This window comes from Gallus gallus, chromosome 1 (genome assembly GCF_016699485.2).
Source record: "Gallus gallus isolate bGalGal1 chromosome 1, bGalGal1.mat.broiler.GRCg7b, whole genome shotgun sequence".
NCBI lineage: Eukaryota > Metazoa > Chordata > Aves > Galliformes > Phasianidae > Gallus > Gallus gallus.
In genome coordinates this window covers 91598079-91625935 of record NC_052532.1, presented here as the reverse complement: position 1 = coordinate 91625935, position 27857 = coordinate 91598079, and the positions used below count along the sequence as shown (strand labels likewise).

General features: G+C 37.6%; 1 protein-coding gene across 17 annotated transcripts in view; it reads left to right on the top strand.

Moving 5' to 3' along the window:
* DCAF6 (DDB1 and CUL4 associated factor 6) overlaps positions 1-27451 on the top strand; it is an 80782-nt gene extending 53331 nt beyond the window's left edge. For 5 of the 17 annotated variants that reach the window (XM_040664145.2, XM_040664117.2, XM_040664083.2 and 2 more), the window contains 10 exons: positions 1590-1695; positions 2243-2385; positions 3237-3320; positions 3474-3798; positions 8524-8565; positions 15475-15613; positions 20953-21109; positions 22103-22191; positions 24047-24152; positions 27010-27451. In XM_040664145.2, coding sequence (XP_040520079.1) covers positions 1590-1695; positions 2243-2385; positions 3237-3320; positions 3474-3798; positions 8524-8565; positions 15475-15613; positions 20953-21109; positions 22103-22191; positions 24047-24152; positions 27010-27074 — 1256 coding nt within the window. In that variant the 3' untranslated portion in view covers positions 27075-27451. The remainder of the gene's footprint in view (positions 1-1589; positions 1696-2242; positions 2386-3236; positions 3321-3473; positions 3799-8523; positions 8566-15474; positions 15614-20952; positions 21110-22102; positions 22192-24046; positions 24153-27009) is intronic. The other 12 variants (XM_040664163.2, XM_040664124.2, XM_040664095.2 and 9 more) reach the window with 3 other exon arrangements.
* The last annotated feature ends 406 nt before the right edge of the window (positions 27452-27857 follow it).

Here is a 27857-nt window from a genome sequence, read left to right as displayed (position 1 = left end):
ATCGTTTTTTGTTAAGTTTTATTCAAAATATTTATACATGCCACTGTAAGGTACAGTTTGATCCTTGTTTCGCTCTAATTAAAGAGTGTAACTAGAAGCTTTGTTTTAGAGAGGAGATGAGCTTTTATTTCAACACTCTTTGTGTGTGATTAGTTCGTGTTTATAATTGTTTAATGCTCTTTCGTATAATTTTTTTACTCTGTTTTCTCAGTTTCTCTTCAGAAAACATAGAAATACATATTTAAAGTTCTTCAGAGTACTGATTTCTGCTCTGATACTGTAGCAGGTTTCTGTCTTGTCAACAGCTTACAGACAAGTACTGATGGCTAGTTTAAATTCTTATGTTTCATAGTTCCTACAACTTAATTGCATTTTTTTCATAAATATCCTGTGGCAAGATTGTAGCCATTTTTGTTCTGGCATGGGAATTTTGTATGCTTGTATTGAATGTTAGATTTTAATTGATGTTTACCCAAAGATTATCTGAAGTTTTTACTTCGTTCTAGGTACTGGTCTGTTGCCAATACAGCAAATATCCTTTTGACCAAATTTCTGTACTCTATAAACCAAAGAAAATTTGTCATGCTTTTGTCCAGACAGCATTTGTGCAAAGCAAGACTACGTAGGCCACTTTACTGGTCATTTGAGTGGTACCTGGTACGAAGCAAACTCTGCCATCTGAATTCTGAAAGATTGGCACCTGTGTAGTGAGGCTTAGTTTGATGCTACTTTCCTTTAACTTTTTAGGGTTGCCCATAGCCAACTTAAGCATGAATGGCAGTTGGGCCATGTGTGAAGATAGTCACCATGAATTTCTCTCAAGGAGGTTGTGTGGGTGGATGGATGTTATTGAGCAGTTCCGTTTTGACGGTGCCCACTGAACAGTCCTTTACACTACAAATTCAACAGGAGTTTGCCAGGAGTGCAGTGGTTTTCAATTTGACATCTGTTGCTTTTGGATGACACAAATATTTAGTTTTGCAATGACTCCCCTTCTGCTTTATTATAATATGAAGGATCTTTTTAAAGCCTGAAGCTATCATAACATGAACTTAGAGTGATTTTATGGCAATTATTTATGACAGCTCTAAGGATATTAGTAGTTGAGTGGATTCTAGGTAGGAAAAAACAGTAAAGGAGAAGGTGAATTTCTAGACCGCTGACTGTGGTCTCATCATCTTTCTTCATGTGTTTACATGAGACTAACAGGACCGAACGCAATGTCTAAAGTACTCTATGTTCTTACTACTAAGATAATTGATAGGAAAAAGATCTGCTCTTAAAGGATCAAATTGTGTGTACACATAACTAGCTGACAATTTTATTTATCTGCATGTTGAAGGGCAGCATCTTTGTTTGCTCTTTGTAAATACAAATTGTTTTAAGCCATTTTTAAAGCATTGTGAAGTACGAATTTGGTGTGTTTACTCTGAAACTTTTTAACTGTTTGCTTGGGCTGTAACAAATCTTAAACGTTACGTCTTAACAATGTGACCTTTTTAAAGATAATTACATGAACCTTCAGAAATATAGTAAATTTATGTATATAGCTGATGCTCATCCAAACTTTATCAATTCCATGTTTACAGAGAGCGATAAGCCACGAACAGGAACAGGTGAACCAGTTTTAAGTTTGCATTACAGTACAGAAGGAACAACTACAAGCACAATAAAACTGGACTTCACTGATGAGTGGTAAGAATTTAGTTTTGCTTCTGACTTCTTGTTGACACACTTCACTAGCACTGGTCTAGCATAGATGCAAATATCTTTACATATGATATGGGTATATTTTCCATATAGTATATATCCAGTTTGAAAATGGATGGAGTCATTAGCACATTCAAAATGGAAGACAGTCATACTCTAACATGGAATTTATGTAAGAGTGTGTGATATTTTATTGTAAATCTTTTTAATGGTAGTGTAGTTGGAAACCTAGCTATTGTCATCAAAACCAAGCATCATATTTGCATTCACTACTCTTACTAAAGCAAGGTAGTACATTGACGGAAAGGTAGTCTGGGGGGTTAGCACTCAAGTTTCAATTCTTGGTTCTACCAAACTTCTCCTAAATTATTTAGCAAGTTAGTCTTTCTGTGGGCACAGTTCTTAAGTTGTAAAACAATGAATTCAGTATTTCTATGCCTGACTGCATTGCAGTGATTTTCTTATCAATTTAGATTGTTTCTAAGTTCTGTGGGTTTTCTGCTTGTTTGCTATTTACATGCTACATCGCCAGGAGCAGCACAAATTCAAGCTCTAGAGGGAGTGGGAGTCATTGCAAAACTGAAGGCCAAGAAGATTCCTTAAAAACAAAAACGTCAGAAGAGTCAGGACCTGAAGATGAAGAAACAAGTAAGATTCAGCATTACTTCTGTAATGGTAAGGTAAAATTTCTGCTCTCATATGTCTATGACTACCACTGACTACAACGGGAGTCCCATACACGCGCATATGAAGGCAGAATATAGCCATAACATAGAACACGGTGCTTTTGTTCTGTGTTGGAGTTTGGTGGTTTGTGTTTGTTTTTTTTTTTTTTTCTGAAGGAGAAATGTACTGACCTGAAAGAGATCCAAATAAATGCAAATAAAATCAGCTTTTCCTGGTTTTAGTTCTGATACTCTTGTTCATTTTTCTTAGGAACATATTTTTGCCCTAATTTGTATTGAAAAGTAGTAGAGCTGCTGTTTAATAGTTGTAATGAGTACTAGGTATTTTGCAGCATTCCTTTCAACTTTCAGGTGTATTTTGTTGTGTAAGGTTCTACTTACTTTTTCTTTAATGTGAGGTAGTCTTGCTCATTTCATTGCCAAAAGGTCAATCAAGTCAAATAACAGTTTCCAGAAAAATCCACTTTCAGTAGAGGGATAATTTAATTTCTCTCTTCAGAAATAGTAGTTTTCAGTAAATGATGATCTGTTTGAATAGTAATATTGCTAGTTTTGCAGTTAAATTCTGATTGCATGGGATACAAGTGTATTAAGAGTGTATTAAGGGACAAGGAATACTTTCTTCTTTGTGTATTGACCTGAGCAACTAGATAAAGAGTTTTTTTTTTTTTTTTTTTTAATATACCCACTTTATGCAATTAATATCTAAGATTGCAGTACAGAACTTGCGGAGCATTGCTTTGATTGGTTTGATGTAGGACTGCTGGTATCATCTACTAGGACTGGTAGATATGCATCTAAGTGAAATTATGCAATTTAATATCAAGTTGTTTAACTCAGGAGTTCCTGCTGAATCTCACAAGGAAGACACAAGTGCTGAAGAACTGAAAACTACAGATGAAACTGTAGAGACAACAGAAGCAAGTATGTATATGTACTAATATTGTTATGTGGGGACATAAAGAGTGAAAAAACTGAATTTCCAATATAAACTCAATATGCGTAATTTAATTTTTATGACCATTTATAATGACTTCTAAAATAAGCTGTAATCATTTCACCAATATTTTCCATTAGCTGTACCTGATAAACCTGTTACTGAGCATCCTGGAATCCAACCAGAAGAAAACGATTCCAGTGTTGAAACTGTCTCCAGAACTGTAGAGGAAGAAGCTTCTAGTGAAAAAAGTGCAAATCAAGAAATTTCAAGTCAGCAAAGTGCTGAATCCACTGCCAACTTGCTTAGTGCAAACGATGAACCTCAGCCACACCCAGAATCCTCAGGGCTTGCAACTCCAGAAGATTGTTCTACCAGAACCTCAGCTCTCCAAGAAACTGATGACAGTGATGATGATCCTGTTCTGATCCCAGGGGCAAGGTATCGAGGAGGACCAGGACACAGGTTAGAGGAATACTTGTCTCTGTTACCGCTTGGCAAAATGCATTTTTCTTTTAGTGGAAGTACTAGAAGCCAATGCTTTATATCCTTAATTTAAAAAGTTGGTTTTGATAGCTAGACCAGCCTGATGGCTGAGCCTAATTTGCCTATACGTAAGATCTGTATAGCTACGTTTTCCCTCCTCCAGGCAAGCTCCCACACACCTAATATCTGCCTGTGCTTTATTTTGTGCCTGCTGAATCCTCTAAGCATAAACATTTGCTGTTCACTTTTGGTAATTATGGCTTCAGTGAGAATAATCAGAAATTCATATAATTGCATTTAGGGCACAGGGGCCTAGATTTTCTTTTTCAGCTGTACTTTGGATGTTTTTTCTTTGACAAAACAGAAGATGTTGTTGTTGTTCATCAATGTTATGTTTTTCTAACGTAGTACATACGTTAAGACAGATAGGATCAATCATTCTTCTTTTTATTCTCTGAAGGAGAAACTGTAATCCTTTTTCTCTTCTCAGTTATTGAATATCTCTGTATAAGATTAAAAAAAAATGATTGACTGAAGGTTGTCATTGCCAAGAAAAGGTGCGTTTAATATGTTTTGTATATTTATTGTTTGATCATTTGGTAAACTTAGTCGCCAGTTTAGTACTGCTTTTTTAATACCTTTGTTTATGAATTTCAATTGCTGGACTTATTAAAAGTTACATGAATCATTTAAGCAGCATCCTTAGAGATATTCAGAAAATCTTTCATTTATTTTAGATAGTATATAACCTAGCGTCAGATGCCTTAGCTTTACTCCTGTCCTCTTCAAAGGCAGTATTATCTTGCTATTAATTCCTTGTGCTCATAATACAAATTCTTTACTTTAAACATTACAATATATATTCATTAGATAATCTGAAGGAATTTAATAACTGAGTACAGAAAAGGTTTTGAATAATTTGCAGTTTAAGAAACATTCCTAAGCTGCTTACGTGGTCAGTGGTGACATAAAGGACAGTGGTTACTTATTACATAAGCACAAATAGTTCAGTAAGTGATATCTATTGAAAAAGTCATCATGTACAGATTCTGTCTTAATCTGTCAGTTTTTCACACAATACTAAGTAAACTTGAATTGCAGATAAATATCTTGTGGCTGAAAGAGTTGCTACTGCAATGCCAAGGTTCATTATAACGTAGTGGATAAAGAGCAAGCTGTCAAATACTCTGCAATTTTAATCTCATTTCTGCTTTCGTTAGGATTCTTAGCTTCTCTTCGTGCACCTTACACTTTCTCTATTAGGTATCAGTTCTTGTAGTAATGTAATTAGAATGATACTTCAGAGTGTGCTATAGCTGTTACAGTTTCCCACTAGTGTGGACATCTTAATTGGAGTTGCTTTCCATCTGACTCTGTTTTTTCTCCTCTTGTCTGTGCATTGAAATTTCTTCTGTAGTAGTTGAAATCTATCATATATGAAAAATCATTCAACTAAATTAATGATGCAGTTAAAATCCTTTATGCATCCCCTTGCTCCCTTTTTCTTCCCCCGTATAAGAACTGACAAAAGCTGCTGTTCAGTCAATACTGGTTTAGGTTTGCCTCCAGGCTTTCATTACTCAGGCTTAAACCGACCACCTCATTTTATTCTACTTCTGTAGATGTATGAACAGGGAACTTTTCCAGTTTAATTTCTAACAGTACATATTTACTTTGTTCCCCTCCTATTCTTCTGGTTTCAGGAGTTTCTAAATGCCCTCTGAGATACTGAAGAAAAGTGAGACAAGCTATGAGTAATGAAAGAAATTTGGATATCCAGGGAGAGAGATTAGGCACTGGTGGTCTTAAAGACTAGCTGTAAGCCCTCTTCGTATTTACATCTCTCATGAAAAGGAGTGAAAGGAACTGGAAGTCCTCTCTACTACTGCAACAGATGTTGTAGCATATTATCCCTTTCATAAACTTACGTATCCCTTACATAAAATCCCCCTGGTGCCTTAACATGTGGGAAGTTGCTTCAAAGCATTCCTAATATAATGGGTATAAGTTGACCATAATTAGTCTTTTTGTTCTGTGCTAACATAGTGCTTTGAAATAACTGTTTTTCCATGCCCAGTGCATGGATAAACAGGATGGACATCATTTAAATGATGCTCATCCTGCCTGTTGTTGGCTTTGTTTTTTTGCTAGACTAAAGAGCGCTAAGATTTTTTGTACTCTTAGCAATAAAGTCTTCTAGTATTCTTCCAGCATTGTACTGGTTCCCATCTGTACTCTTCCTAGTTCCACTTCTTCCTTGAATCTGGTCGGCCAGAATTATGCGCACTGTGCTGTGTGGATGTTATTAAGAGTAATGGTATGAATATTACTCATTTTCTAGGGAAGATTCTCCGTGGTACCAATGGGATGTAGTTGCATCTTTCCTCTCTCTTGCCTATGGCTGCCTCATAGTGGTGGCTTCTTGTCTTCAGACTGCTGAAGTCTTGCCTTCATCATGTCCAGCAGGATAACGTTCTCATCTTTTACCAGAAGGAAGCTTGGAAGTATATGACTGTTCTCAAGGTCCTACAGTCCTATGTTCTTAAAATTACTCAATTTCATGTTCTCAGTGCATAGCACGAGTGCATTCCTACATTTTGCTCAAAGGTCATTAGCAATACATTAAAAAATTGCCTTCAAGGCCAGTGAGTAACTCCACCAGTATGCTTCCTATAGTTTTACATATTCTCTTTTCTCACTTAGTAAATTGTGTTACCTAACAATCCCTTTACTAAATCTCATCTTCTCAGATTTACTTAACTATTGAGTTTCCCATGTGTCATCCCTGTGACATTATTAATGTCATTAATACAGAAGTAGTACAGCAGATTTCATCTCTCTAGAATGTCTAGGAGGTATTGGCTTTTTGTTTTCTTTGTTTGCTTTTCCTTTCCAGAGAAAGTTATAAGGTTGTCCTGCAATAATGTAACTTTTCTGAACCTAATGTATGCAATGGCAAAAAATAATTTAATTTTTTCTCTGGGACAAAAAAATTTTGAAACGATGCTAAAAAAGAACTGTTTGACTACTAAGCCTTTCCCAGTATATAACATTACTAGTATTTGTCCGGAGGAAATTTTAGGATTTTTTACTTTTTTTTTTTCCCATACCTAATAACTACTTACTGTTTATGTATAGAAGAAACTCCACAGATGGGGAAATGTATTAGAAGAAACTGTCTTAGCTTTCCACTGTGAAGTAAAGCTTTCACCACTGTGAAAGGAAGGGTAGCCTTCTGAACCTGTACTCTCAAATCATGAACTTAAACTTCCCCTTAAGGAAAAGAACTGACTGAAGTACCCTTCTGATACCTCTTTTGACACACGACTTGAAGTTAAATGGAGATAAATAGAGAACTTCCTGCTGCTTCAACTTTGCTGGCTTTGGACAATTTTTAGTAAGATGGATGTGGATTTCAGGTTTATGAACAGTTGTTTTTTTTTTTTTAAACCAATTTTGCAAATCTAATGTTTTCAGAACACTCATTGTTTGATTCCAACTTTTAATGTGTTCAGACAGAGAACTGGGTCTTTTTTATCTCACTTTTACAATGTAAGAATTGATACAAAGGACATAAACTCTTACTGTAGTTCCTTAAATGTCTCAAAACACAGTGAGGGTAGTTTGTCTCCAGCTAACCTGAAATTGGACTGCCAGGAAAGACTGTGTGACAGATAGAGAATTACAACCCCTTCACCTACATGAGTGTTTTGAAAAGGGCCTAAAATACTAGCAGCAAAATATGTAGAAATACAACAGTCCTTTGTAGGTTGATAAATTGGTTAAGTCAATTGAATATTGACTGGGAGTCAGATTGGGATATTTTTGATGTAGAAGGATGTTCATTGAAAGTAGTAATTGAGAATGTGACATCTCTTTTCCTGTAGCGTTTCTGCAACCTCTGAACATCATTATAGAGATGGTGAAGATCAGTGGCTAAAAGAAGCTTATATTTTGGATTGACTACAGGCTAGTCAATACACATTCTTTTTAACGTATAAGGAATTGCCCAGAGCATTTTTTCAGTTAAAAAAGCCACATGACATGATTCTTTGTCTTACAAATATGAGAAGATAAGCAGGTTTTGAAGCCTTAAACTAGGCCCATGGCATATCTTCATTAAAACTTGCTAAGTTTAGCAAATGTAGTTGGAACAGAGAGAGATGATATCGCTCACCTGAGCAGTGTACGTTGTAATCTGTGTGAGGCAGAGTGAGGAATCTAAGAAAGCTGTATGAGCCTTTCGTACAGAGAATGCCATTTTTAACTAACTGAGCTTGATTTTCACAAAGTAGACAATACAACTCTTTCAGGGCTGTTTTCCTTCTTAAATGACTTCATTACTTTTATCTAGACTTGGACAGAAGCTGATCTATGAGCAGAGGCTTACTTTGGAAGATTTTAAGCTAGTAGGCCAAAATTTGAAACAAACGCAAATGTGAAATTGAAATAATAATGCAGCTGCTTCCATTTCTGCTATAATCTATGAAAATTACTGCATTTTATAGGATCTACTTAGTGTACTAATATGCAATCTGAATATTATTTTTGCTGAAATTGAAATAGTCTCATGTACTAACACACCGAGGAGCATAAATCTCCTCAATTGGAAGAAGTAGAACACATTTTGTAATGGATGCTAACCTTTTAAAAACATGATATCCAGCATTTTTGAATGACTTCAGTTGTTGTTCCCTTTACTAGATATAATATCAGAGGAACAGCGATAGGTGATAGAATAATGAGGTAATTGATTCTTTTTTCCTCCTCTCTCCCCCTTATTATTTCTGTATAATGGATTTATCAGGTTCTTGCTTTTTGTATCTAACTGGCATTTTAAGAATTGCTATACTTTAAATGCTATGAATTATATTTAGCTGCATGTATGTGCATGGAAATGGAAAAGAAATGGCAGCGTATACATTTAACAACATTAACATTTTTATTGTGTGCTGTAGAAATTAATGGAATTTGTAAAGTGTTAAGTTGGTGAAAAACAAATACCCTTTTTATTAGGCTGCTGAGGAACGTGTTAACTTTGCATCTGCTTTGTCTGGCACTAGAGAACACCCAGTTCTGAAAAAATATAAGAATTTACATCTTTTTTTTCCCTGAACAAGATGTAATTATCAAAGGTATACCTGATAATACGTATTTATCAAATAATGCTAACTATTTCTAAAAAAAGAGCTAAATATGATGAGGTTAAATGAAAAAGTCACTTGATCTCATGTTCTTCACTGAAATACTTCAGTGAATTAGTTATAAGAACATGTAAGGTTTGGGAAACTGTTTGGCCGTGTGCCGTAAGAGGGGGAAATATTCTACTGTGATTTAATGCTAAAGCCTTGGGAAATGGAGAAAACATGGGGAAAAATAATGCTAAAAATGAAAATTAACGTACTGTCTTTGTGTGGCTACAAAGGAAAAGACATAGGATGTTGTTTCATAGAATACTTAGCCTGAGTCCTATATCATAAATGCGTAGGGGAAAATACCATAGACACATATTCCATTGTCTTATATTTCAAACTTAGCTGTAATTGAAATACATAAATTTTACACAACAATATCCATAAGGGTTCAGGAGTCTGTGTTCTTTTTGCTGTATTGCACCTAACTTTCATGGTAGGTATTCTTTCTGTATTAAACATATTTACCATGGAGTTCTTTAGCTCTTCCGTAATGCCCAGAAGATAGATTTTGTTTGCTATAAATGTCACATAAAAATGAATGATTTATTCAACATAGAATTTTTTTCTCAGTATACTTTTCTCTGATTTCAATTGTTGTTCTTTTGCAATATATCAGAATTTCTGAAAAATGAAAATGTAGAAAGGTTTCCATCTAAGGAGAATTGAAATACTGGTTGTGTTAGAGGGTGAGGGAATGACTTAGGAAGGCATTTGGGTGAACATTTTGTCTTATATAATCAGCAGTAAAATAAATTTTTGCCTTTAGGATGTCAGTGGGCTGTTAGCATGACAGTTTTGCTGCTGTTTATGAACCTTCTTAATGCTTGATATTTGACAGCAGTAGTAAATCTCTTTCGTAGCATCAGAGGCTTCTATAGGACGTGGGGTATTTGGTAATTAAAATCAGAAGCACAATCAAATATTGATATTCAGGAACAGGATCTGTTCTAATATAGTTCGATAATTGGTCACCTTCCTGAGCTAGATGTGACTTTGCAAATCACAGCTTATTTGTAAAGAGACGTGGTAGGAATTCTTGGGGAAGAACATGGTAGTGGGCAGGTGGATTTGTCTACATGGTCAATGAAGAACTGACCATAAGACATCAGAGAAACTGCTTCTAAGGTAATGGTAATAAGCCTTAGGTTTCCTGTGTTTGTTTTGGATTGGAAAAATAGTTCAAATGAGAAAATGGCAATAACAACAAAAGCGGGCTTCAAACAGCACAAAAGAAGGAAGCACTGTTCCTGGTAGCAAAACCAGACAATGTTTGGTTGCATTTTAGTGAATTTAGAAACCTTAAAAGGCAATGAACCTTAGTACTGGTGGATTCTATGCTGTTTCAGTTGAGTAATCAGAGCTGAGATAAGAAGAATGCAGGAAGGGAAGGAAGTACACCTGAGCTCCGTAACCAGTTGCTACAGCTGAACTTGGGAGATAGTCAGTTTGCAATAATGGTGTTGGAAAGAAGCAGGGTTATCAAGGATACCCGATAAATTTTGTGACAGCCACTGCACATGGGTCTCCAATAGAAAAATGTTTGTAGCTGAACTCCTGTAGATTGTTTGCAGGTTCAGCTGATGGTCGTGATTGTGATGTTAGGTTTTCCTTCTTCCGAGAAACATAGAAGAGTGACTTTCAGAATAATTTGAACAGATATGCATAGTTGTTCTAAACCATGCTGCAGGGTTAGTTAGACAGAAAATCTTGAGTAATGCAGACTGGGAACTAGGTTCTCCAGTTCTCAAAAACAACTATTCCTATTTTCAAGAGGAATGATGTTTTACTTTTAAGAGAAATAATATGCTTTGATAATAAGCTACTTATTAGATTGCATATATATACTTCTGAACTCCTTATTAGATGTCAGAATTCCTAAACATGAAGAGAATGTCCTATGTGACAAAAAACTTTTCTTTCGGAAAGTTTCTTAGCTTATAAGTTTGCATCTTTTCCATTTTTCTGGTTATATAACTGAAAGAATGTAATGGTCGCGCTTGTGAATGCCTATTCAATTCATGTAGGTCTTAATTTAAATGTGCTTTTGATCATTAATATTCATAACAATCAACTTTGAAGACTTGAATTTGGCTGATTGTAAGAGGCAAAACTGTGCTAATCAAGACTTCGCATGCCAATTTTATAAGATGTTACACAAATGTAGTACAAGATAAAGCTTTTTTTTACCATGTACCTTCAGATAAGGTGGTAATACTGAATTATTCTGAAATCAGGGCATCACCTACAGTTTAAGGACGTAACTATAAGGACTGCTCTGAAAGTTATGCCTTCTATTTTAATATGTTGGCACACAATGTCAGAGGTGGATGTTATGGCAGAAGAGACTGAACCTTCCCAGCAGCATTCCATTACATGTTGTTGCTGTGTGACAGATGGCAGCAAGGGGCAGTCTGACAAAATGGCATCTGACATGGAGCTGCATATGAAGCAAAGGTGTGTCACTGAATTCCTCCGTGCAGTGAATTCCTCCATGCATCAACATTCATTGACACTTGCTGAACGTTTCTGGAGACCAAACAGTGTGTATGAGCACGGTGAGGTGGTGGGTGGTGCATTTCAGCAGTGGGAGACAGAGACATCAAAGACAAGTCACATTCTGGACAGCCATACGCAGTTGTCAATTGGGAACAATGGTGGCAATGTTGGAATATCACAAAGTTTGTGCCAAATGTCTCACACAAATGCTCACACAGAAACAGAAGGAACACGGTATGGAAGTTTGTCAGGTCCTATTGAACCAATCTGAGGCTGAAGGTGACAGTTTCATGGATTGCATCATTGCCAGTAATTAGATGTACTGTCACCACTACAAGCCAGAGTCAAAACAACAGTCCATGGTGATGTATGTAGTGGTGATGTATGAAGAACAAGCTCAAGACTTAGCCCTCAGGCAGTAAAGTGATGCACATTGTTTGGGATAGGAAAGGGATGATACTTCTGGATTTCCTGGAGCCTGGATAAACAATCCACTCTCACACTATGTTGTGCCGCTGACTAAGCTGGAGGCTTGTACTTCTGGAATCAGACCAGAGAAGAGGACAACCTTTTTCTTGCAATACAATGATTCCAGGCCTCATACCAATCTGGGAACCGTGGAGCACACTGTCTGTCTCAGCTGGACTGTCCCATCGTACCTGTAGTCCAGATTTGGTATCTTCTGTCTTCCATCTGTTTGGGCCAATGAAAGATGGACTGTTTGGGCAACATTTTCCTAACAACAGCGTTATCATAGCAGCTGTGAAACATTGGATCACCTCTGCAAGTGCAGATATTTATGAGTGTGGCATGCAGGCTCCTGTTCATTGCTGGTGAAAATGCACAGCTAATGGTGGTGACTATGTTGAGAAGTAGTGTTTTGTAGCTGAGAATTTGCTCAGTCAAGTAGTGTTATTGTGTTCTTCATAGTTGTTGTAGTTTCCATGAAAATAAATAGGAGGCATTACTTTCAGGGTGACTAACAGAAAACAGTGATCAGTTTCATCAGCATTACAAGACATGTTTTCTGTTCCGTAAAATTAATAACAATAATACTTCATATCCAACAGTTTTCATACATCTTCATTACTTGATGCCTGAATATAAGTAAATAGCTTGGTTTTATCAGTTGATGGAGCTGCCTGAAGAATACTGACACAACATGTATAAATGTCAACATCTGGCAATTTATGCTTGGAAGAGCGTGCAGTTTGAAAGAGAAGCAGCAGCACACAGTCAGGCTTAGGCAAACTTCAGAAGAGAGAATTGCACAGCACCCTTCGCTACCTCCTGATGGTCCATATCATTGGGCTACTGCCTAACTTTATGTTGCAGTGGACAGGAATTGCTTATCACAAGTATAGATTAAAAACCCAAGAAAAATATGTTTTTATTTGTTTTCTTAAGTGGTGTTTGTTAGTGTGGCTTAGAAATGTACTGAAAATCTTTAGTTATGGAGAAAAAACACCTCTCCAAGAGAAACCTTTTTCCTGTAACGTACTTTGTTCTGAAATAGCATTAGATGGTGCTCATATTTATTTTTAGTGAGGAAGGCTTGCCTCTGCCAAGCTCCTGCTTGTAGCAGCATGTTACTGGAATGTGTGATAACTGTCTCACAGTTATAGCCACATGTGCTTGGCTGCAGTCTCCGTGCTGAAGGTAGTCATTGACTGTATAAGAGAACTTAAGTATGAGTCCGTTTATGTCTTTTAAAATACGACCTCATATGATTATTTTAAACTCAGAACTGAACTGAAATGGAAGGCACTGTTTTTATCAAAAATGGCTTTTTGTTTCTGCTTTTATTTAAAAAATGCATGATTCTGAAGAGCCTTGACATTTTTTGTAATGGTCTGCATTAGGGGAATTTAGATGGGGACATGGCTTTTCATAGGAATGCTAAGACAAAAGAAAATAAGTCAAGGAACTACTTTGGAATACTGGTTAGTTATTGAACACCATCTTCTGATCTCAAAACTTCTTAGATGGAATCTAGCAAGCATCTCTTTTGAAAGAGACAGATAATTTCCTGCTTGGTCAAACCTAACAATGTTTAACTTTTCAACTTCTCTGCTGCTCTTTTTTGTTAACTAATTAATATGGATAAATACGCCACATCCCCAAATCCAAATGGGCATCACAGTGATCAATAGCTGTAAGGCTGGTAGGCATGGTCTTGAAATCAAAAAGGGTCTTATTATGATGAGTAGTTGTGCTGTTTCTGAGGCCTTGTGGTGACTGATGTGGTTGATAACAGTAGTTATATCCTTTAATTTCTCTCAGAAACAGCATCATTTTAAACACAGGTACAAAGCCAAATGTCTGTGAATAATTGTTTAAGGTTTCTGCAAGTAATTTATGTAGTTTATTAGGTGCCGTGCATCTTTTCCATCACGTAGAATAATTAACAATCACAGTATACTTATTTAGTATTAGTGTATGAAGGTGGAACAAGAAAACTGCCAGATATGAAATTGGAGGAGGTAGAAAACTCTCACAAAGGAAACAGAAGTAGTCCAGACACATTTCCAGCAGATGTGTTAGCCCACTGTTGAGTGGATCTGTTGACTGATACTTACAGATCTTCTCTAATTTCTATTAAAAAAAAAAAAGTATTAAACTATCCTTTGAAAGTTTAGCCACATTGGAAGACTTGTGTTACTTTGACAGTTTTATGTAAATGCATGTATATTCTGTATTAATTATTGATGATTTGGATTAATTTTCATCTTTGTCTAGCTGTAGGGTATTGATCTTAATTTTATTGTCTAACTCCCTCCTATGACAAAATTGAAACAAAAGTGTGCAGACCATTGGTAGACAGAATTATGAAAGAGAGTTTTCTGGAGAAAACTCTATCTGGGAAAGATAGAGAAAGACTCTGGGAAAGACTCCTGTTGCAGGAATCCCAAATCAACAGTTAAAACACCACCACGTAACTTATGGCCTAATTCAGGCTACTGGCCTTTGCACAGCAGCGTACCAAGGTTACACGTGTTCCATTCTGGATCAATTTAGTTTTCAGGATCCTATATAATTCTAGTTTAGTTTGATTCCTTGCTTTCTGCTAAAATCTGTACCTGCTTCTCCCAGGGGAATGATGTTTTCGTTGGATTATGTTCAGGACCTCAAAGCTAATAGCAGCCCTGATAAAGAATGAAAGAAGAGCTAGGTGCAGGTGATGAGTTTGGTTATAACTGGAATTATAGGGATCTACAAACTTAGGGCTAAAGAGGATAAACATTGTGCCAGGGTCTTTTCACATCTTCATCAAGAAGTAGTTTCCTGGAACTAAATAGTCACGAAACAGAATATATCAGTTGGCTAATTTTTCTTTGTTATTCCAGGAAGACTTCTGCTGTAGGTCCACTGCTAACATAGAGGTAGTTTCTACTGTAAATTATTTCAAATCATTTCCATCCTTAGTAGGACCATTTTTAAAAGATGTTTAAGCCTTGAGCCTTTTCATAAGGAAATAACAAAGAAAAATATATTTCATGAAATTTGAGAGGAAAAAAACAACCATGAAAGCCCTCAAACAAATCACACTGGAAGGCACACTAGATCCTAAATAGCTCTCTGCGTTTTTAAATGTCTGTTTTAGCATAGATTTTTCACTTCAGAGTTTTGCTGCCTCATTGTGTTTGGAGGTTATCTGTAGCACTTCATAAAAAAAAAAAAAGCACGTAAATTTTGCCAACACCCGATGTTTGTACTTCAGAGAGGCAATGAAATGTTGCATCACTTGACAGTCCACCGTCTTGCATGCTGTTCTTGCTCTAAGTCAGGATGGATATCTTTATAAGTCTGCAGTTTTACATTCGGAGTAGCGTTGGTGTTTGTACCAAACTTATGGAGAGTGTGTTTGAGTGCCTAATTGTTATCTTATAGCCCTGTTTTGATAGCCCATTTCAGTGTTTGGAAATGGTCTTTCAGTACTGTTCTCTTTGTGTGCTATTTGTAGACGATCTGCTGTTGCCCGCATTCAGGAGCTCTTCAGAAGGAGGAAAGAAAGGAAAGAAATGGAAGAGTTGGAGACTTTGAACATTAGACGTCCTTTAATAAAGATGGTTTATAAAGGTCATCGGAACTCCCGAACAATGGTACAAATGCTTTGTTTGCTTTTGGAGCCGTCGGTTTCTGTATGGAGTGAATTAGTGTGAATGCTACATTGATAAGCTTTCCAAAAAGGATGTTGTAAGCACTTCCACTTGTATATTCAGTCGGAAGTCGTATATAATTTGCTCTAAATTAAAATGAAAATCAGTATGGCTTGCATGTCACCACATTAGACAATCAAGTTTTCAGTAGTTTGATTTTCTCCTTAAGTCCCTTTGAAATCTCAGGTGTTTATCTGCCAGCTTAAGTGGTATAAAATGTGACTACGTTCAAAATTAGTATTGGTTCCTCACTCTCCCTTCCAAGCTCTTAAAAGAGAAATTAATGATTAAATTTTGACGAGCTTGGAAAGGAAAAGTAAGGATTCAGTAATAATTTTGACGAGATTTGACATATTTGAATTTAAAAAAGAAAACACTGCTAGTTATAAATCTCACTGTCGATACTAAATGCCCTGCCTTTTTCACATAAAGTGCACATTGTGAGGGAAAATACGCTACTGTTTTTAGAACAGCGGTGCATGAAAAACAAATGCTGTCTTCCTTGCTGTTTCTTTTTTTGTCTTTTTACAGTACTTTGAAGATGTTGAGTTCTTAATGCTAGGTGGTGCTTTGTAGAAGTAGCAGGTGTCTTGTTTTGAAGATGATCTGAGGAGTAGTCCCCCTTCCTCCAAGAGCAGTTTGCTAGAGTTTAAATGAAAGGCCTTGATTACACTGGGGGGAAATTGCTTCCATAAGTGCATATTTCAGTAAGCCTAAAACAATAAAGCCTAGAATAAATTTCATTGATGACAAGATCTTGCACTGTATTTGACAAAATAATTTTAATTACTCAAAAACGCAGTAGTTTAAAAGTCATATCATCAAACACTTAGGCAAGCTTAGTCTTAATATCTCTGAACTAAGTGGTCTTGATTTAGTCTCCATCTGCATATATGCTGTTTTACAGATTATTCCATGCACGTTGTTATTTAGCTTCTGTAGAATTTGGTTAGATGTTTTAGCTTCAGTTTTACACGAGCACCTCTGACAAGGAATGCGTACAGTAGAAGACTGACGTGTTTGTTTCTATGGTGGCAAACATCATTTTGATATTTTTTTTTCCTGATGGACTCCCTCCATCCTGCCAGAAGAAAGCTGCTTTCCATTTCAAATCTGTGGAGACAGTTTACAGAACACACTTTCTATATACCTTCTCTGTTTCCTACACACTTGAGCTACCCAGGGTTAAAATTGTCTTGTCAATTACATGCATCTGTTATTTTGGTCGTACATATGTAAGAGAAATGAACTAAAGTCAGGCGTGCAGATTGGTTAATTTGGGTACTTTCTGACTTCTCAGAGTTTAATTTGGCAATCTTACAAAAAATTGTAATGATCATATTTTGCATAATTCCTGTATTTATTAGAAAGCAAAATATTTGAACAGAGCAATAGCAGCAGTGTGCGTGATGGGAGGGGCCTGAGGGTGGGATTTCTTGTTTCTTTCTACCTGTTCAGGGAAAGAATGGTCTTGTGAGCCCAAACTCTACGTCTTTCTCTTCAGTATTTGCCTTTTGCCATGTACCTCCAGTTCTCTGTTTCTCTGGTCTCTTTCTTTACTAATTTGCCCTCCTGTCCTACTCATCTCTTTTCCTATATTTGCCATTCTTCCTTTCATTATACTCACCCCAAGTCCCAGATTCCCATTTTAAAAAGTTAACTTGAAAGAAATTCTGTTGTTCAGTAGAGCATATGTATGTAACTAAGAAGCAGATGATAGGTTATGTATGCATGCAGCAAAAGTTTGAAAACACAAAGTATTATAATTGTGAATTTGAAATCTGTTGCTGTATGTGATGCTAAAATTAAGTCATTTGAAAATTAGAAATGTAAAATAAACAGATGCTTAAGAGAATACAAAGAAAGCAGGAATGCCTGAGAACAAATTAAGGTTATTTATTATTATGGACGTTTTGGATGCACTTGTATGTAACAAAACAATAAAAAGGTGAGACCTATAAGACAAAAACTGCAGAAAGATGAAAATATTGGAAATGTGTTGTAGGCTGCAGATTCCAGAAATGCCATTTTCTTGGCTTATTTTTAGCTATCGAGATGATATTACTGCACTGACTGTATCATAGGAACATACTGTATAGACAAAGACCTAGCAAGATCCCAAGCCTGAAATTTGATAGTGGATGTATTTAACACTGGGAATATGGTGCATACTTTTAACAGTGGTAATGGTTCAGCTTACTTAGTATGGTTCTTTACCATGGCTTGTTTTAATCAACATAGCTGGGACAAGGCACAGAACAAGACTGCGTGTCTGTCCTGTCCTCCCGTGTGTTTTTCTGGAAAAGCTATGCAAAAAGAAAGGATGAAGGCACTGCCTACTTGGGAGCTTTATTGTGATGTGTTACCTGGAAAACAATTCCATAATAGGATTCTGTGTAAATGGCCTTTTGCCCTCTTTCATATTCAGGTTTCTATCTTTTTTGTATGAGATATTCTTAAATTCTAAAGATCAAGAAATTATTTTATGCTATACTTCGAGCATTGGACATCATCTGTGTGAACTCTGAAAGCTGCTCAGTGGGAAATTTCTGTTCACATATCTCTTCCCAGCGTATGTCAATTTGAAAAAATTAACACACTTTGAGCTTGAGAACTGTTTAAAGTGTAATCTTTTGTGTAGGTTTACATTCTAAAACTGCAGCCTAAATTATTGTGAAGCTTTCAGCTCATGCATTGTGACTGAGTTTGACTGTTGTTGAAGAAGCACCCCTTCTCCCTCTGCCATCCCATCTAACCTCTTATTCTGTGAATGACGTGAAAGATGGGGAGTGAGAAAGGTAATGCTGCCTAACCTGTTCTTCAGATAGTTTAACAGTGGTTACTATGACATCCTACTTCGTGGAAAATGCAAAAGTGATTTCTGAAGATTACAGCCATTAGTGAAGGAAGTGACCAGTTCTTGTTTGCTCAGACTGATTGGCATCATTTGGATTACAGATGTTCAGACAGTGAAGGCGAGACAGAAAGGCCTTGGCACAGAAAGATTATTCTGCAGTTAACAAACGTAGTTATTTTTTGAAAATTATTCTGAACTATTGTATTCTATATTATTCTAAAACGATTCCATTTTGGGGGTGCAGAAGTTAAATAAGCCGTGTTCTTTTAGGCTGTAGTCATAAGAATATTGTGAATGTTGCAGGTGTGTAGCAATAACAGCACTGCATTTCAAGGAAATGCACATCTGATGCATCTAAGGAGGCCATTTGTTCCTGGCCTGCAATTTCTCTGTTGTTTACACAACCATTTTCACTGCAACGTTACTGTTTCATGGGGCTACTTCAGCTACGTTAGTTCCAGAGCTCATAATTCATGAATAATTTAATAATTACTGTGCAGGTAATTATTTACAAACAATATTTTAAAAATAAAAAATAATATTAGTCTAATATAAATAGTTACATGAATCAATATAAAATAAATTTGACTGGTATGTATAAACAATTATTAGACGATACATTATTTTATAATCTAGTAAACGTACTATGTTTTCAGGGAAGGGAGGGGGACAAAGAAGAGAATCATAGAATCATGGAATGGCCTGGGTTGAAAAGCACCACAAAGATCATGTAGTTTCAACCCCCCTGCTATGTGCAGGGTCGCCAACCACCAGACCAGGCTGCCCAGAGCCACATCCAGCCTGGCCTTGAATGAAGGTGGTTCAGATTTATCTTCTCACTCATCTCCCAGGAAATGTTGCAAGTCAAATACAAGTTAAGTTAGTTATCTTGTCGTTGACTGTATTTGCTCTTTTCCTTAATTCTCAGAACCAAGGAGAGGACAGCCTAGCCATTTCAAAAGGGAAGACGGTGACTTCAGTAGAAGAGTGGTCACAGCACTGTTAGAAAATCATATCCAGAAGAACAATGTTGATGAGGCTAAGAATATTTATGGAATTTGATGTACAAATACCTCCTGAATTATAGGACTTCACACCAGGAAAAAGGGAAATGGGAGATATAGTACGTTACTGCGTAGTATAGTAGGTATAGAGTATGTAGGCATGTTTAGCTGATTGTGAAGCTCTGCAACAAACTGTATGGTTACAGTGAGAAGTGTCTGGCTTCATGGAAGCCTTCTCAGGACCTTGACTCTTTCTACAGTATCCTTCAGTGAGTGGCACATTCAGCCCAATTGTGTTTACTTACAGATGTGCACACTTTAAGTCACAGTGCAGTATTTTTTAATTTCTTCCTAGTTTTTTCTGATTTGTGAGGAATTCCTGAGTAAGTTCTGCATCTTTCAAGTAAAGTTACCGGTCTTATTGTCAGAGGTGTAGAATTTCCTCTTTCAAATGTATGGTTTTCCAACAAGCACATAAAAAATCCTTCCTGACTGTTTTAACTACAGGAAATTATTACAGAGGCTCAAACTACGTGGTTATCAATAAAGCTGTAGAGCAGTTATCTGTAGGCTGAAAACAAAGATGATCCAATTGTTATTTTTGACAACTAAGTGACTTAAAAGTAAATTAATTTTGCATGAAATTAATCCAGCCACTGCAAAGTAAAATGCCCTGAATTGGTCCCAAATGCTAGAATGACCTTCAGTATGAACTGCAGGCCCTCACTGAATATGCCACCTATAAATTTATGTGCAGCAACGTAAATTTTTTTTAAAAAGGAAATAAATTCGGATATTATCACAAGCACTTTTCACTGATAGCATGCAAGAACTCCCGATAGCTGACAAATGTTAGTCATATCACTTGAAACATTTCACAAGGGTGTCTGCATACCCTAACAAAACAACTGTAGGAACAACCATATGGAACAGAATGCCTCATCCCCCTGTTTAAAAAAAAAAAAAAAAAAGAAAGAAAAAAAAAGAGTAATAAAGTGAAACTGTTATATTACTGGTTCCACTTGCAGGGAGAGATGCTTCTACTTTCAACTGCTTAAGTAGACTTACTTCCCAAAAAGTGATTCATGCACCCATCTGCAAAGTAATAAATCTTCTGTCACTCTCTGTAGACCTTCAGCTATAATGTAGTATCTCTTATTTATTTCCAACCTGCTGAGTCCGTCCCAACTCCTCACCTTTATTAGTTAGCAGCGAGTTTGCCCTGGAGATCTGTAACCTTCTAAATTTTCTTCTTATGATTGTTTTTCTTTAAATGTTTCCTTTAAATTCCCTTGGGTGCTCTTTCTCCGTTAGCAGAGCTTTAAATTGAAATGCAGTGGTACTGTAGAAATGGGATTATACTCTTTGATGTGTTTCTAAAGCTGGTCTCATAAAGTAATTGTGTTTGTTTTTTATTACAGATAAAGGAAGCCAATTTTTGGGGATCTAACTTTGTCATGAGTGGTTCAGACTGTGGCCATATTTTTATATGGGATCGCCATACTGCTGAACATCTCATGCTGCTGGAAGCTGATAATCATGTGGTAAACTGTCTTCAGCCTCATCCATTTGACCCAAGTAAGATAGACGCTTTCCACAGACTATATGTTCAAGTTGCCTGTATTTCTCCAAACGCAATCCTTCGTTCTTTGTGTAATATCATGTTTTAATGATAGATTTTCATTAAATTCTTCTTTTTTCCCAACGTAAGTTAGATAATACTGCTTTTAATTTGGTCTTGGGCTGATGACTTTGGCCTCATTCAGTAATGTAGTGGAATGAATACATTACTGACATAGCATATATAGAAAGCTGAGGTGGAGTAAAAAGAATCTCCATCTCTTGTTCCCCCTCCCAGTGCGTTGTTTTCCATGACACTAATGAATGAAATATAGGGGTCACTGAAGTGTTGCCAGCACTCTAGGACATGATACTTGAATCTGGTCTCTACTTTCTCTGTTTGATAGTTGAGTGAAATGCATTCAAACTCAGTGGCATCATGAGATTAGAAGAACAAATAAATTTCATAGGAATTCTATCAGTTTGTATTTAGGGGGGAATATTTATAGAAAAGATGAACCAAAGTAGCAGAAGGAATCAGATGTCACCTGACATGTGGATGAAAAATCTGAACCATTCTGCAACTTCTGACACAGCCAAAGAAAGCATTTGTGTTATTTCTTTTCTTCACAGCCTACATGGCTGTAGAAAAATAGTCAACTATAAATACAGGAAGTTAAAATAGTAGCAGAAGAGCTTGGATTTTTTTTCTGATGAATCCCACTGAGTTATAGGGTTGCTAATCTTGTACAGATTTCCAGTTACTGAGATCTTTCTGTGGGAGTTTTATTCTCATAAGAGTTTTTTTTATGGTGATCTGGAAGATGTACTAGGATGTTGTTTCCCATATTATAGAAGTGTTCATCAGAGTATCCATTGCTTTCGTATATTTGAATACCAAAGACATTTACATGAAGGACGCTGAAACTTTCAAATGGACTTCATATTTGGTATTATCTTGTTTCTGTCTAATGACGTATTTCATTGATAATTGCTATTACTTACTTACAGTTCTGGCCTCTTCGGGAATTGACTATGATATAAAAATCTGGTCACCGTTGGAAGAATCCAGGATTTTTAACAGAAAACTTGCAGATGAGGTAAGAACCTTCCCTCCGTTTCTGAGTTACGTTGCATCTTCCAATTCTAGAGAAGTCTTTGCAGCGAATTACAGATATTGAATTAGCAGAATTATCTGATGTTAAAAAAAAAAAGAAGTACAAATAAAAAGCTGTTCTTTATGGCAGCTAACTTTTATATCAGCACACAGACTCACTTTGTATTTCATTAACACTCCTAGGAAGTATATGATAGAATATGAAAATATGATACTAAGTCATGTACAAGAAAAGCTGGAAAAAGCACGAACAGTCAAATAGAGAAGGAAAACTGACAGGAATTAGAAATGAAGGCACCCATTGTCTATAAACAAACGAACTGAAGGAAACAATGATGATATACAGAGGAGCAAGGAGCGGAAAAATCAATCCTATTTAATATTCTGTGACATTAAAGGGAGTTAAATTAAGATTGCAAATCAGGAACTTTATGGAATAACATGACTTATTAAAATGTTGGGGTTTTTTTAGCACAGTCGCTTGGACAGAAGGTTTATACTAGCCTGTGTTTGTTTTTATGTCTCTCTTTTAGTGCCGTATCTATTTAAAAACAAAACAAAACAATAAAAACAACAGCACAACAGTCCTTAGCTACAACCCCTTTAAAAACAGGCAACCATCCCTGTGTGAGTTTTGAACCTTTGCCATTGTTTTAGAAAAGTAGCACTGGCTGATGAGATACTTAAGTGTTGATTGTGTGATAGTTTAAATGATGAAATATTTGGGAGCCTTCAGGGTTTGTAAGTGTCTGTTGCTAAACATAAATGTGTGCTAAAAGTAGTTGTCGTATTGATACTTCTGAAAGAGGAAAAAAAATGGCAATGCTGTCTTCTGAGTTTGGTTTTTGGGGGCGTGGTCAGCTGTACAGAATGCCTGGTAAGCAGATGATGGCAGCAGAGAAGGGGGTCTCTGACTCCTCTGGGAGAAGGTCACTGCTGACTTTTACAACAACGTTCTCCTTAGAAGAGGGGCAGGCTTAAGAAGTCTCGGGAAAGAAAGAGAAATGTGTTATTCACCTGCCTTACAGCAGCTGTTCTGCAAGGAAGGACCGAATAATGGTCAGATGTTCTCCCTTCAGAGAAATTTGCATGCTTTGCGATTCTGGAAAATGTGATCTGAGAGATGGGTGAAGGTGCTGAATTAGAATTTAGTGGCAAAGCAATAGGGATGGTGGAGAACTACCTTGAGCAAGAAAGGAGGCAGAAGAAGTAAAAGTTCTTCTTAGTGGAGTTTTTTTCCTTGAAACCAAGAGAGTAGGAGATGGCTATTTCAAGTTACTAGAAAGCTGTAGATCTGTTCAGAAAGAATTATGGAGCTGAAGAATGTTCCTGAACTGGAATAGCATAATTGCTTGTGTTCCTTGGATTTTCGCCAGAAGTTTCAAGCAGCATGAAGGTAGGAGTTCAGGGTAACCTCATCTCTTTTCCTTCCCACATTCTTGGCCAGTGCTGGTGCTAGAACTTTGTTTTCTGCAATAGTTGCCATCTGCAACAGCACTTTTGTGAGTCCTCCCTGTTTCATGCAAGATCTCATTTCTGAAGGTTTTTCTTAGCTGCCTGTCTCCGTATCTACCATGGGCATCAGCAACAGAGTGATGACCTTAATGGAATACTCTTTAGGTAGACTAATAGGCATCTGTAGACAGAGTCCACTGCCTTGCTTTTCTTACCACATACAATTGGTATAACCGTATTTGTTAGTAATTACTAAAACAATTCTCACTTAATGCAATTTTGGGTACAGTAAATGTTTAGAAACTTTGTATCATCTAACTAATACTGATACAATTTTGTTTGTATTTATTTCTATGCTTTTTTTTCTCCTTCACTGCTTCTAGGTTATAACACGTAATGAGTTAATGCTGGAAGAAACCAGAAACACTATTACTGTTCCAGCATCTTTCATGTTACGAATGTTGGCATCTTTGAATCACATAAGAGCAGGTGAGAGACTCCTTTAGGACTTGACCACCTCATTGATCTATGAAATAGCAGATGGGCTGGGGAGCCATCAAGATCTTCAGTTTTATCTACCTACATTTGAGATCCATGAAAGGGTTTAAGGGTTCTTCATTGGTCTCTTAGTAGAAGTGCTATGGAATTGCTTCTGTGGTGTGAGACTGGAAACATTTTGCAGCTGGTTTTTTGTTTGTTTGTTTCTTTCTTTGTTTCTGTGTAACCTCAAAGAGCAAGAAAATGACATAATATATTTTAAATGTTACCATGCTGTCCACCCTGGAATAGTGGGAAACATGACCATGGAGAATAAGGAAAAAGCTGAGATTCTTAATGCCTTCTTTACATCCATCTTTAATAGTCAGACCAGTTATTCTCAGGTTACTCAGCCTCCTGACTTGGAAGTCTGGAGTGGGGAGCAGTTAGAGACCTTGTACTCCACCTGAACTGCCACAAGTCTGTGAAATTGGATGGGATCCACCTGAGGGTGCTGAGGGAGCTGGCAGACGTGGTTGCTAAGCAGCTTTCCACTGTCTGTCAGCATTCCTGGTCAACTGGAGAGATCCCAGGAGGCTTCCTAGTGTGATGCCTAGCTATAAGGATTGTAAAAAGGATCCAGGGAACTTACAGGCCTGTCAGCCTGACCTGGGTTATGGAACAGATCATCCTGAGCGTGATCACATGACATGGGCATGCGCAGGGCAGCTGGGGCATCAGGCCCAGCCAGCATGGGTTCATGAAAGGCAGGTCCTGTTTGACCAACCTGATCTCCTTCTGTATCAAGATGACCAGCCTGATAGATGATGGAAAGGTTGTTAATGTAGTCTCCCTAGACTTCAGCAAAGCTTTTGACACTGTCTTCCACAGTATTTTCCTGGAGAAGCTGGCCACCCGTGGCCTGGACAGATACATTCTTTGCTGGGTAAAGAACTGGCTGGAGGGCTGAGCCCAGAGAGTGGTGGTGAATGGGGTTAAATCCAATTGGTGTACAGTCACCAGTGGTGTTCCCCAGGGATTGGTACTGGGGCCAGTCCTGTTTGATATCTTTATTGATGAATTGAGTGAGGGAATTGAGTGCACCTTCAGTAAAGGTGCAGATGACACCAAGTTGTGGGGAAGTGTCAATCTCCTTGCGAGTAAGAAGGCCCTTCAGAGGGATCTGGACAGGCTGGATCACTGGGCTGAGGCCAGTGGGATAAAATTCAACGAGACCAAGTGCCAGGACCTGCACTTTGGTGACATGCAACTCTACAGGCTTGGGCAGGGTGTCTGGAAAGCTGCACAGAGGAAAAGGATCTGAGGGTGTTGGTCAACGGTCAGTTGAACACGAGTCAGCAGTGTGCCCTGGTGGCCAAGAACGCCAGTGGCATCCTGGCCTGTATCAGAAATAGTGTTGCCAGCAGGAGAAGGGAGGTCATTGTCCCTTTACTTGGCACTGTTGAGACCGTACCTTGAGTACTGTGTTCAGCTTTGAGCCCCTCACTACAAGAAAGACATCGAGGCTCTGGAGCATGTTCATGGAAGGACAGCGAAGCTGTGAAGGGTCTGGAGCACAAATCTTATGAGAAGTGGCTGAAGGAGCTGGGACTGTTCAGTCTGGAGAAAAGGAGACTCAGGGGAGGCCTGATGACTCTGTACAGCTGCCTGAAAAGAAGTTGTGGTGAGGCGGGGGTCAGCCTCTACTTCTACGTAACAGCAATATAGATTGAGAGGGAGTGGTCTCAAGTTCTGCCAGGGGAGGTTCAGGTTGGATGTTAGGAAGAATTTATTCTCAGGAGTGGTGAGGTACTGGAACAGGCTGCCCAAGGGAGGTGGTGGAGTCACCATCCCTGGAGGCATTTAAGGGAAGGTTAGATGTGGTACTTGGGGCCATGATTCAGTGGGCAATATTGGTGGTCGGTGAATAGTTAGACTAGATTATCTTAAAGGTCTCTTCTAACCATAATGGTTCTATGGTACTAAGAATGAAGCAGGGACAGGAGGTTTTGGGAGGCTGTTATGACACATGGGATAGAAAACTAGCAGAACTGTAGATGAAGGTGGCAGATGCATTAGGTACTGAAAAAGGGGAGGAGGTCCAGCACTGGCTGAGCAGAGTAGCGGCCTTGTATTGATGAAGCAGGAGGGAAGCTCTGCCTGGAAGCAATTACTGCTCCTCCTTGACCTCCTACTTACCTATTTGGAGAACACAGCCAGGAAAAGAAGAGGAAAGCCAATGTATCCAGGCCAGTGGTGTGCTTTACCTCTGCTGTAAATGTTTTTATTTTGGGGTTTTGTTTTGTTTTGTTTTTTTACAATTTCATTTATTTTTATTTGTGTTATTGTCGAGTGGGGTTTTTCTTAACCTGGCGCTGCACGTTCTTTGAGTGATTCATATTGAGCCAATGTTGTTCCTACGCACGTTTCTATGTCTGCCAGTCTTTAAACATTTACATCAAAAAGTAGGTTTTTTGACATATACAGTGACAGATAGCAATTGTGCAGTTTTCTGGAGTATACAGATTTCTAACTGTAGCTCCTCAGAACAATATCCTCAATCTCTTGGACTCACCATTTCTTTTTTAATATAATGCTTTCATTCATCCCTCCTGTGTTGACGTTCAGTCAGCACCTACAAGGTTTCTCATTTGTACACAAAATTCACTTCTTGCTGTCCCTGTTGTTTCTCATTACAACGTTGTCTGCCCAATCCCTGCTGTCAGTCCATTTTCAGCTTCTACCGTGGTTCTGTTACTGTGTAATGCACAGCCACTCTGCACTGTATAATAGCCCAGAGAGATACTACATTGCCAATACCCCAAAAATTCAGAAGCTCTCTTTACTGAATCTTCTCTGTGCCTTACAGACCGATTGGAAGGCGACAGATCAGAAGGATCTGGTCAGGAGAATGAAAATGAAGATGAAGAATAACCGGCAGTTGTGTGCAAGCACCTAGATGTTAATGGAATTTGTACAAGACATTAATTATATTTTTCCTTACAGAGCTTTAGTGCAATTCTAAGATATTGCTTTTGGATAACCTAACCTTCTGTTTTTGAATGACTGTGTGCATGACTTTGAGAGAGTGTGCAAGTAAAATAAGCAAAAATGTTTTTAAAATGTTTTGCCTGTATGAGGGGTGCTAGGAGATTCAAAGTGCAATATTTTCCTTAACCTGCAAATGTGGGAGCTTGGATCAATGTTTTAAAGTAACTTTCATTATAGTAAAAACGTTGGTTCAAATAAATTTCTATACCTGCTGTTTGCATGTTTGTTGCTTTCTAATTAAAAAGATTTGGTTGTTTTAAGTAGTTTCCTGTTTTCTCTTTGTGTAGCCATTGATTTATCACCTCGTCCCTGTATCCCCATTACTGCTTTCATCTGCATTCTTTCCTACAAAGTTTGTGAAGTGACAAATGCAGTTATTTCTTGTAGTGAACGCCGGTGACTTTGAGATACCGTGCCTCTTGGTTCTTGGATTTGCATGGGTGTAACCCACACGTATTTAGACAGCATTGTCTGTCAGTCGTACTATAGTGCCACTTTGTACGCTTCACACTTGAATCTGTAGTGCTGGTGAAGTAGTTCTGTTTCACTAATTGATCTGTGATGCTGGCTCTTTGCAGCAGCAGCAGATATACCTTAGTTTCCATTGGATTTAGAACAGAGAAAATGTACTGTAGGTGTCTTAGGGGAGTGTGAATTAGAAAATTC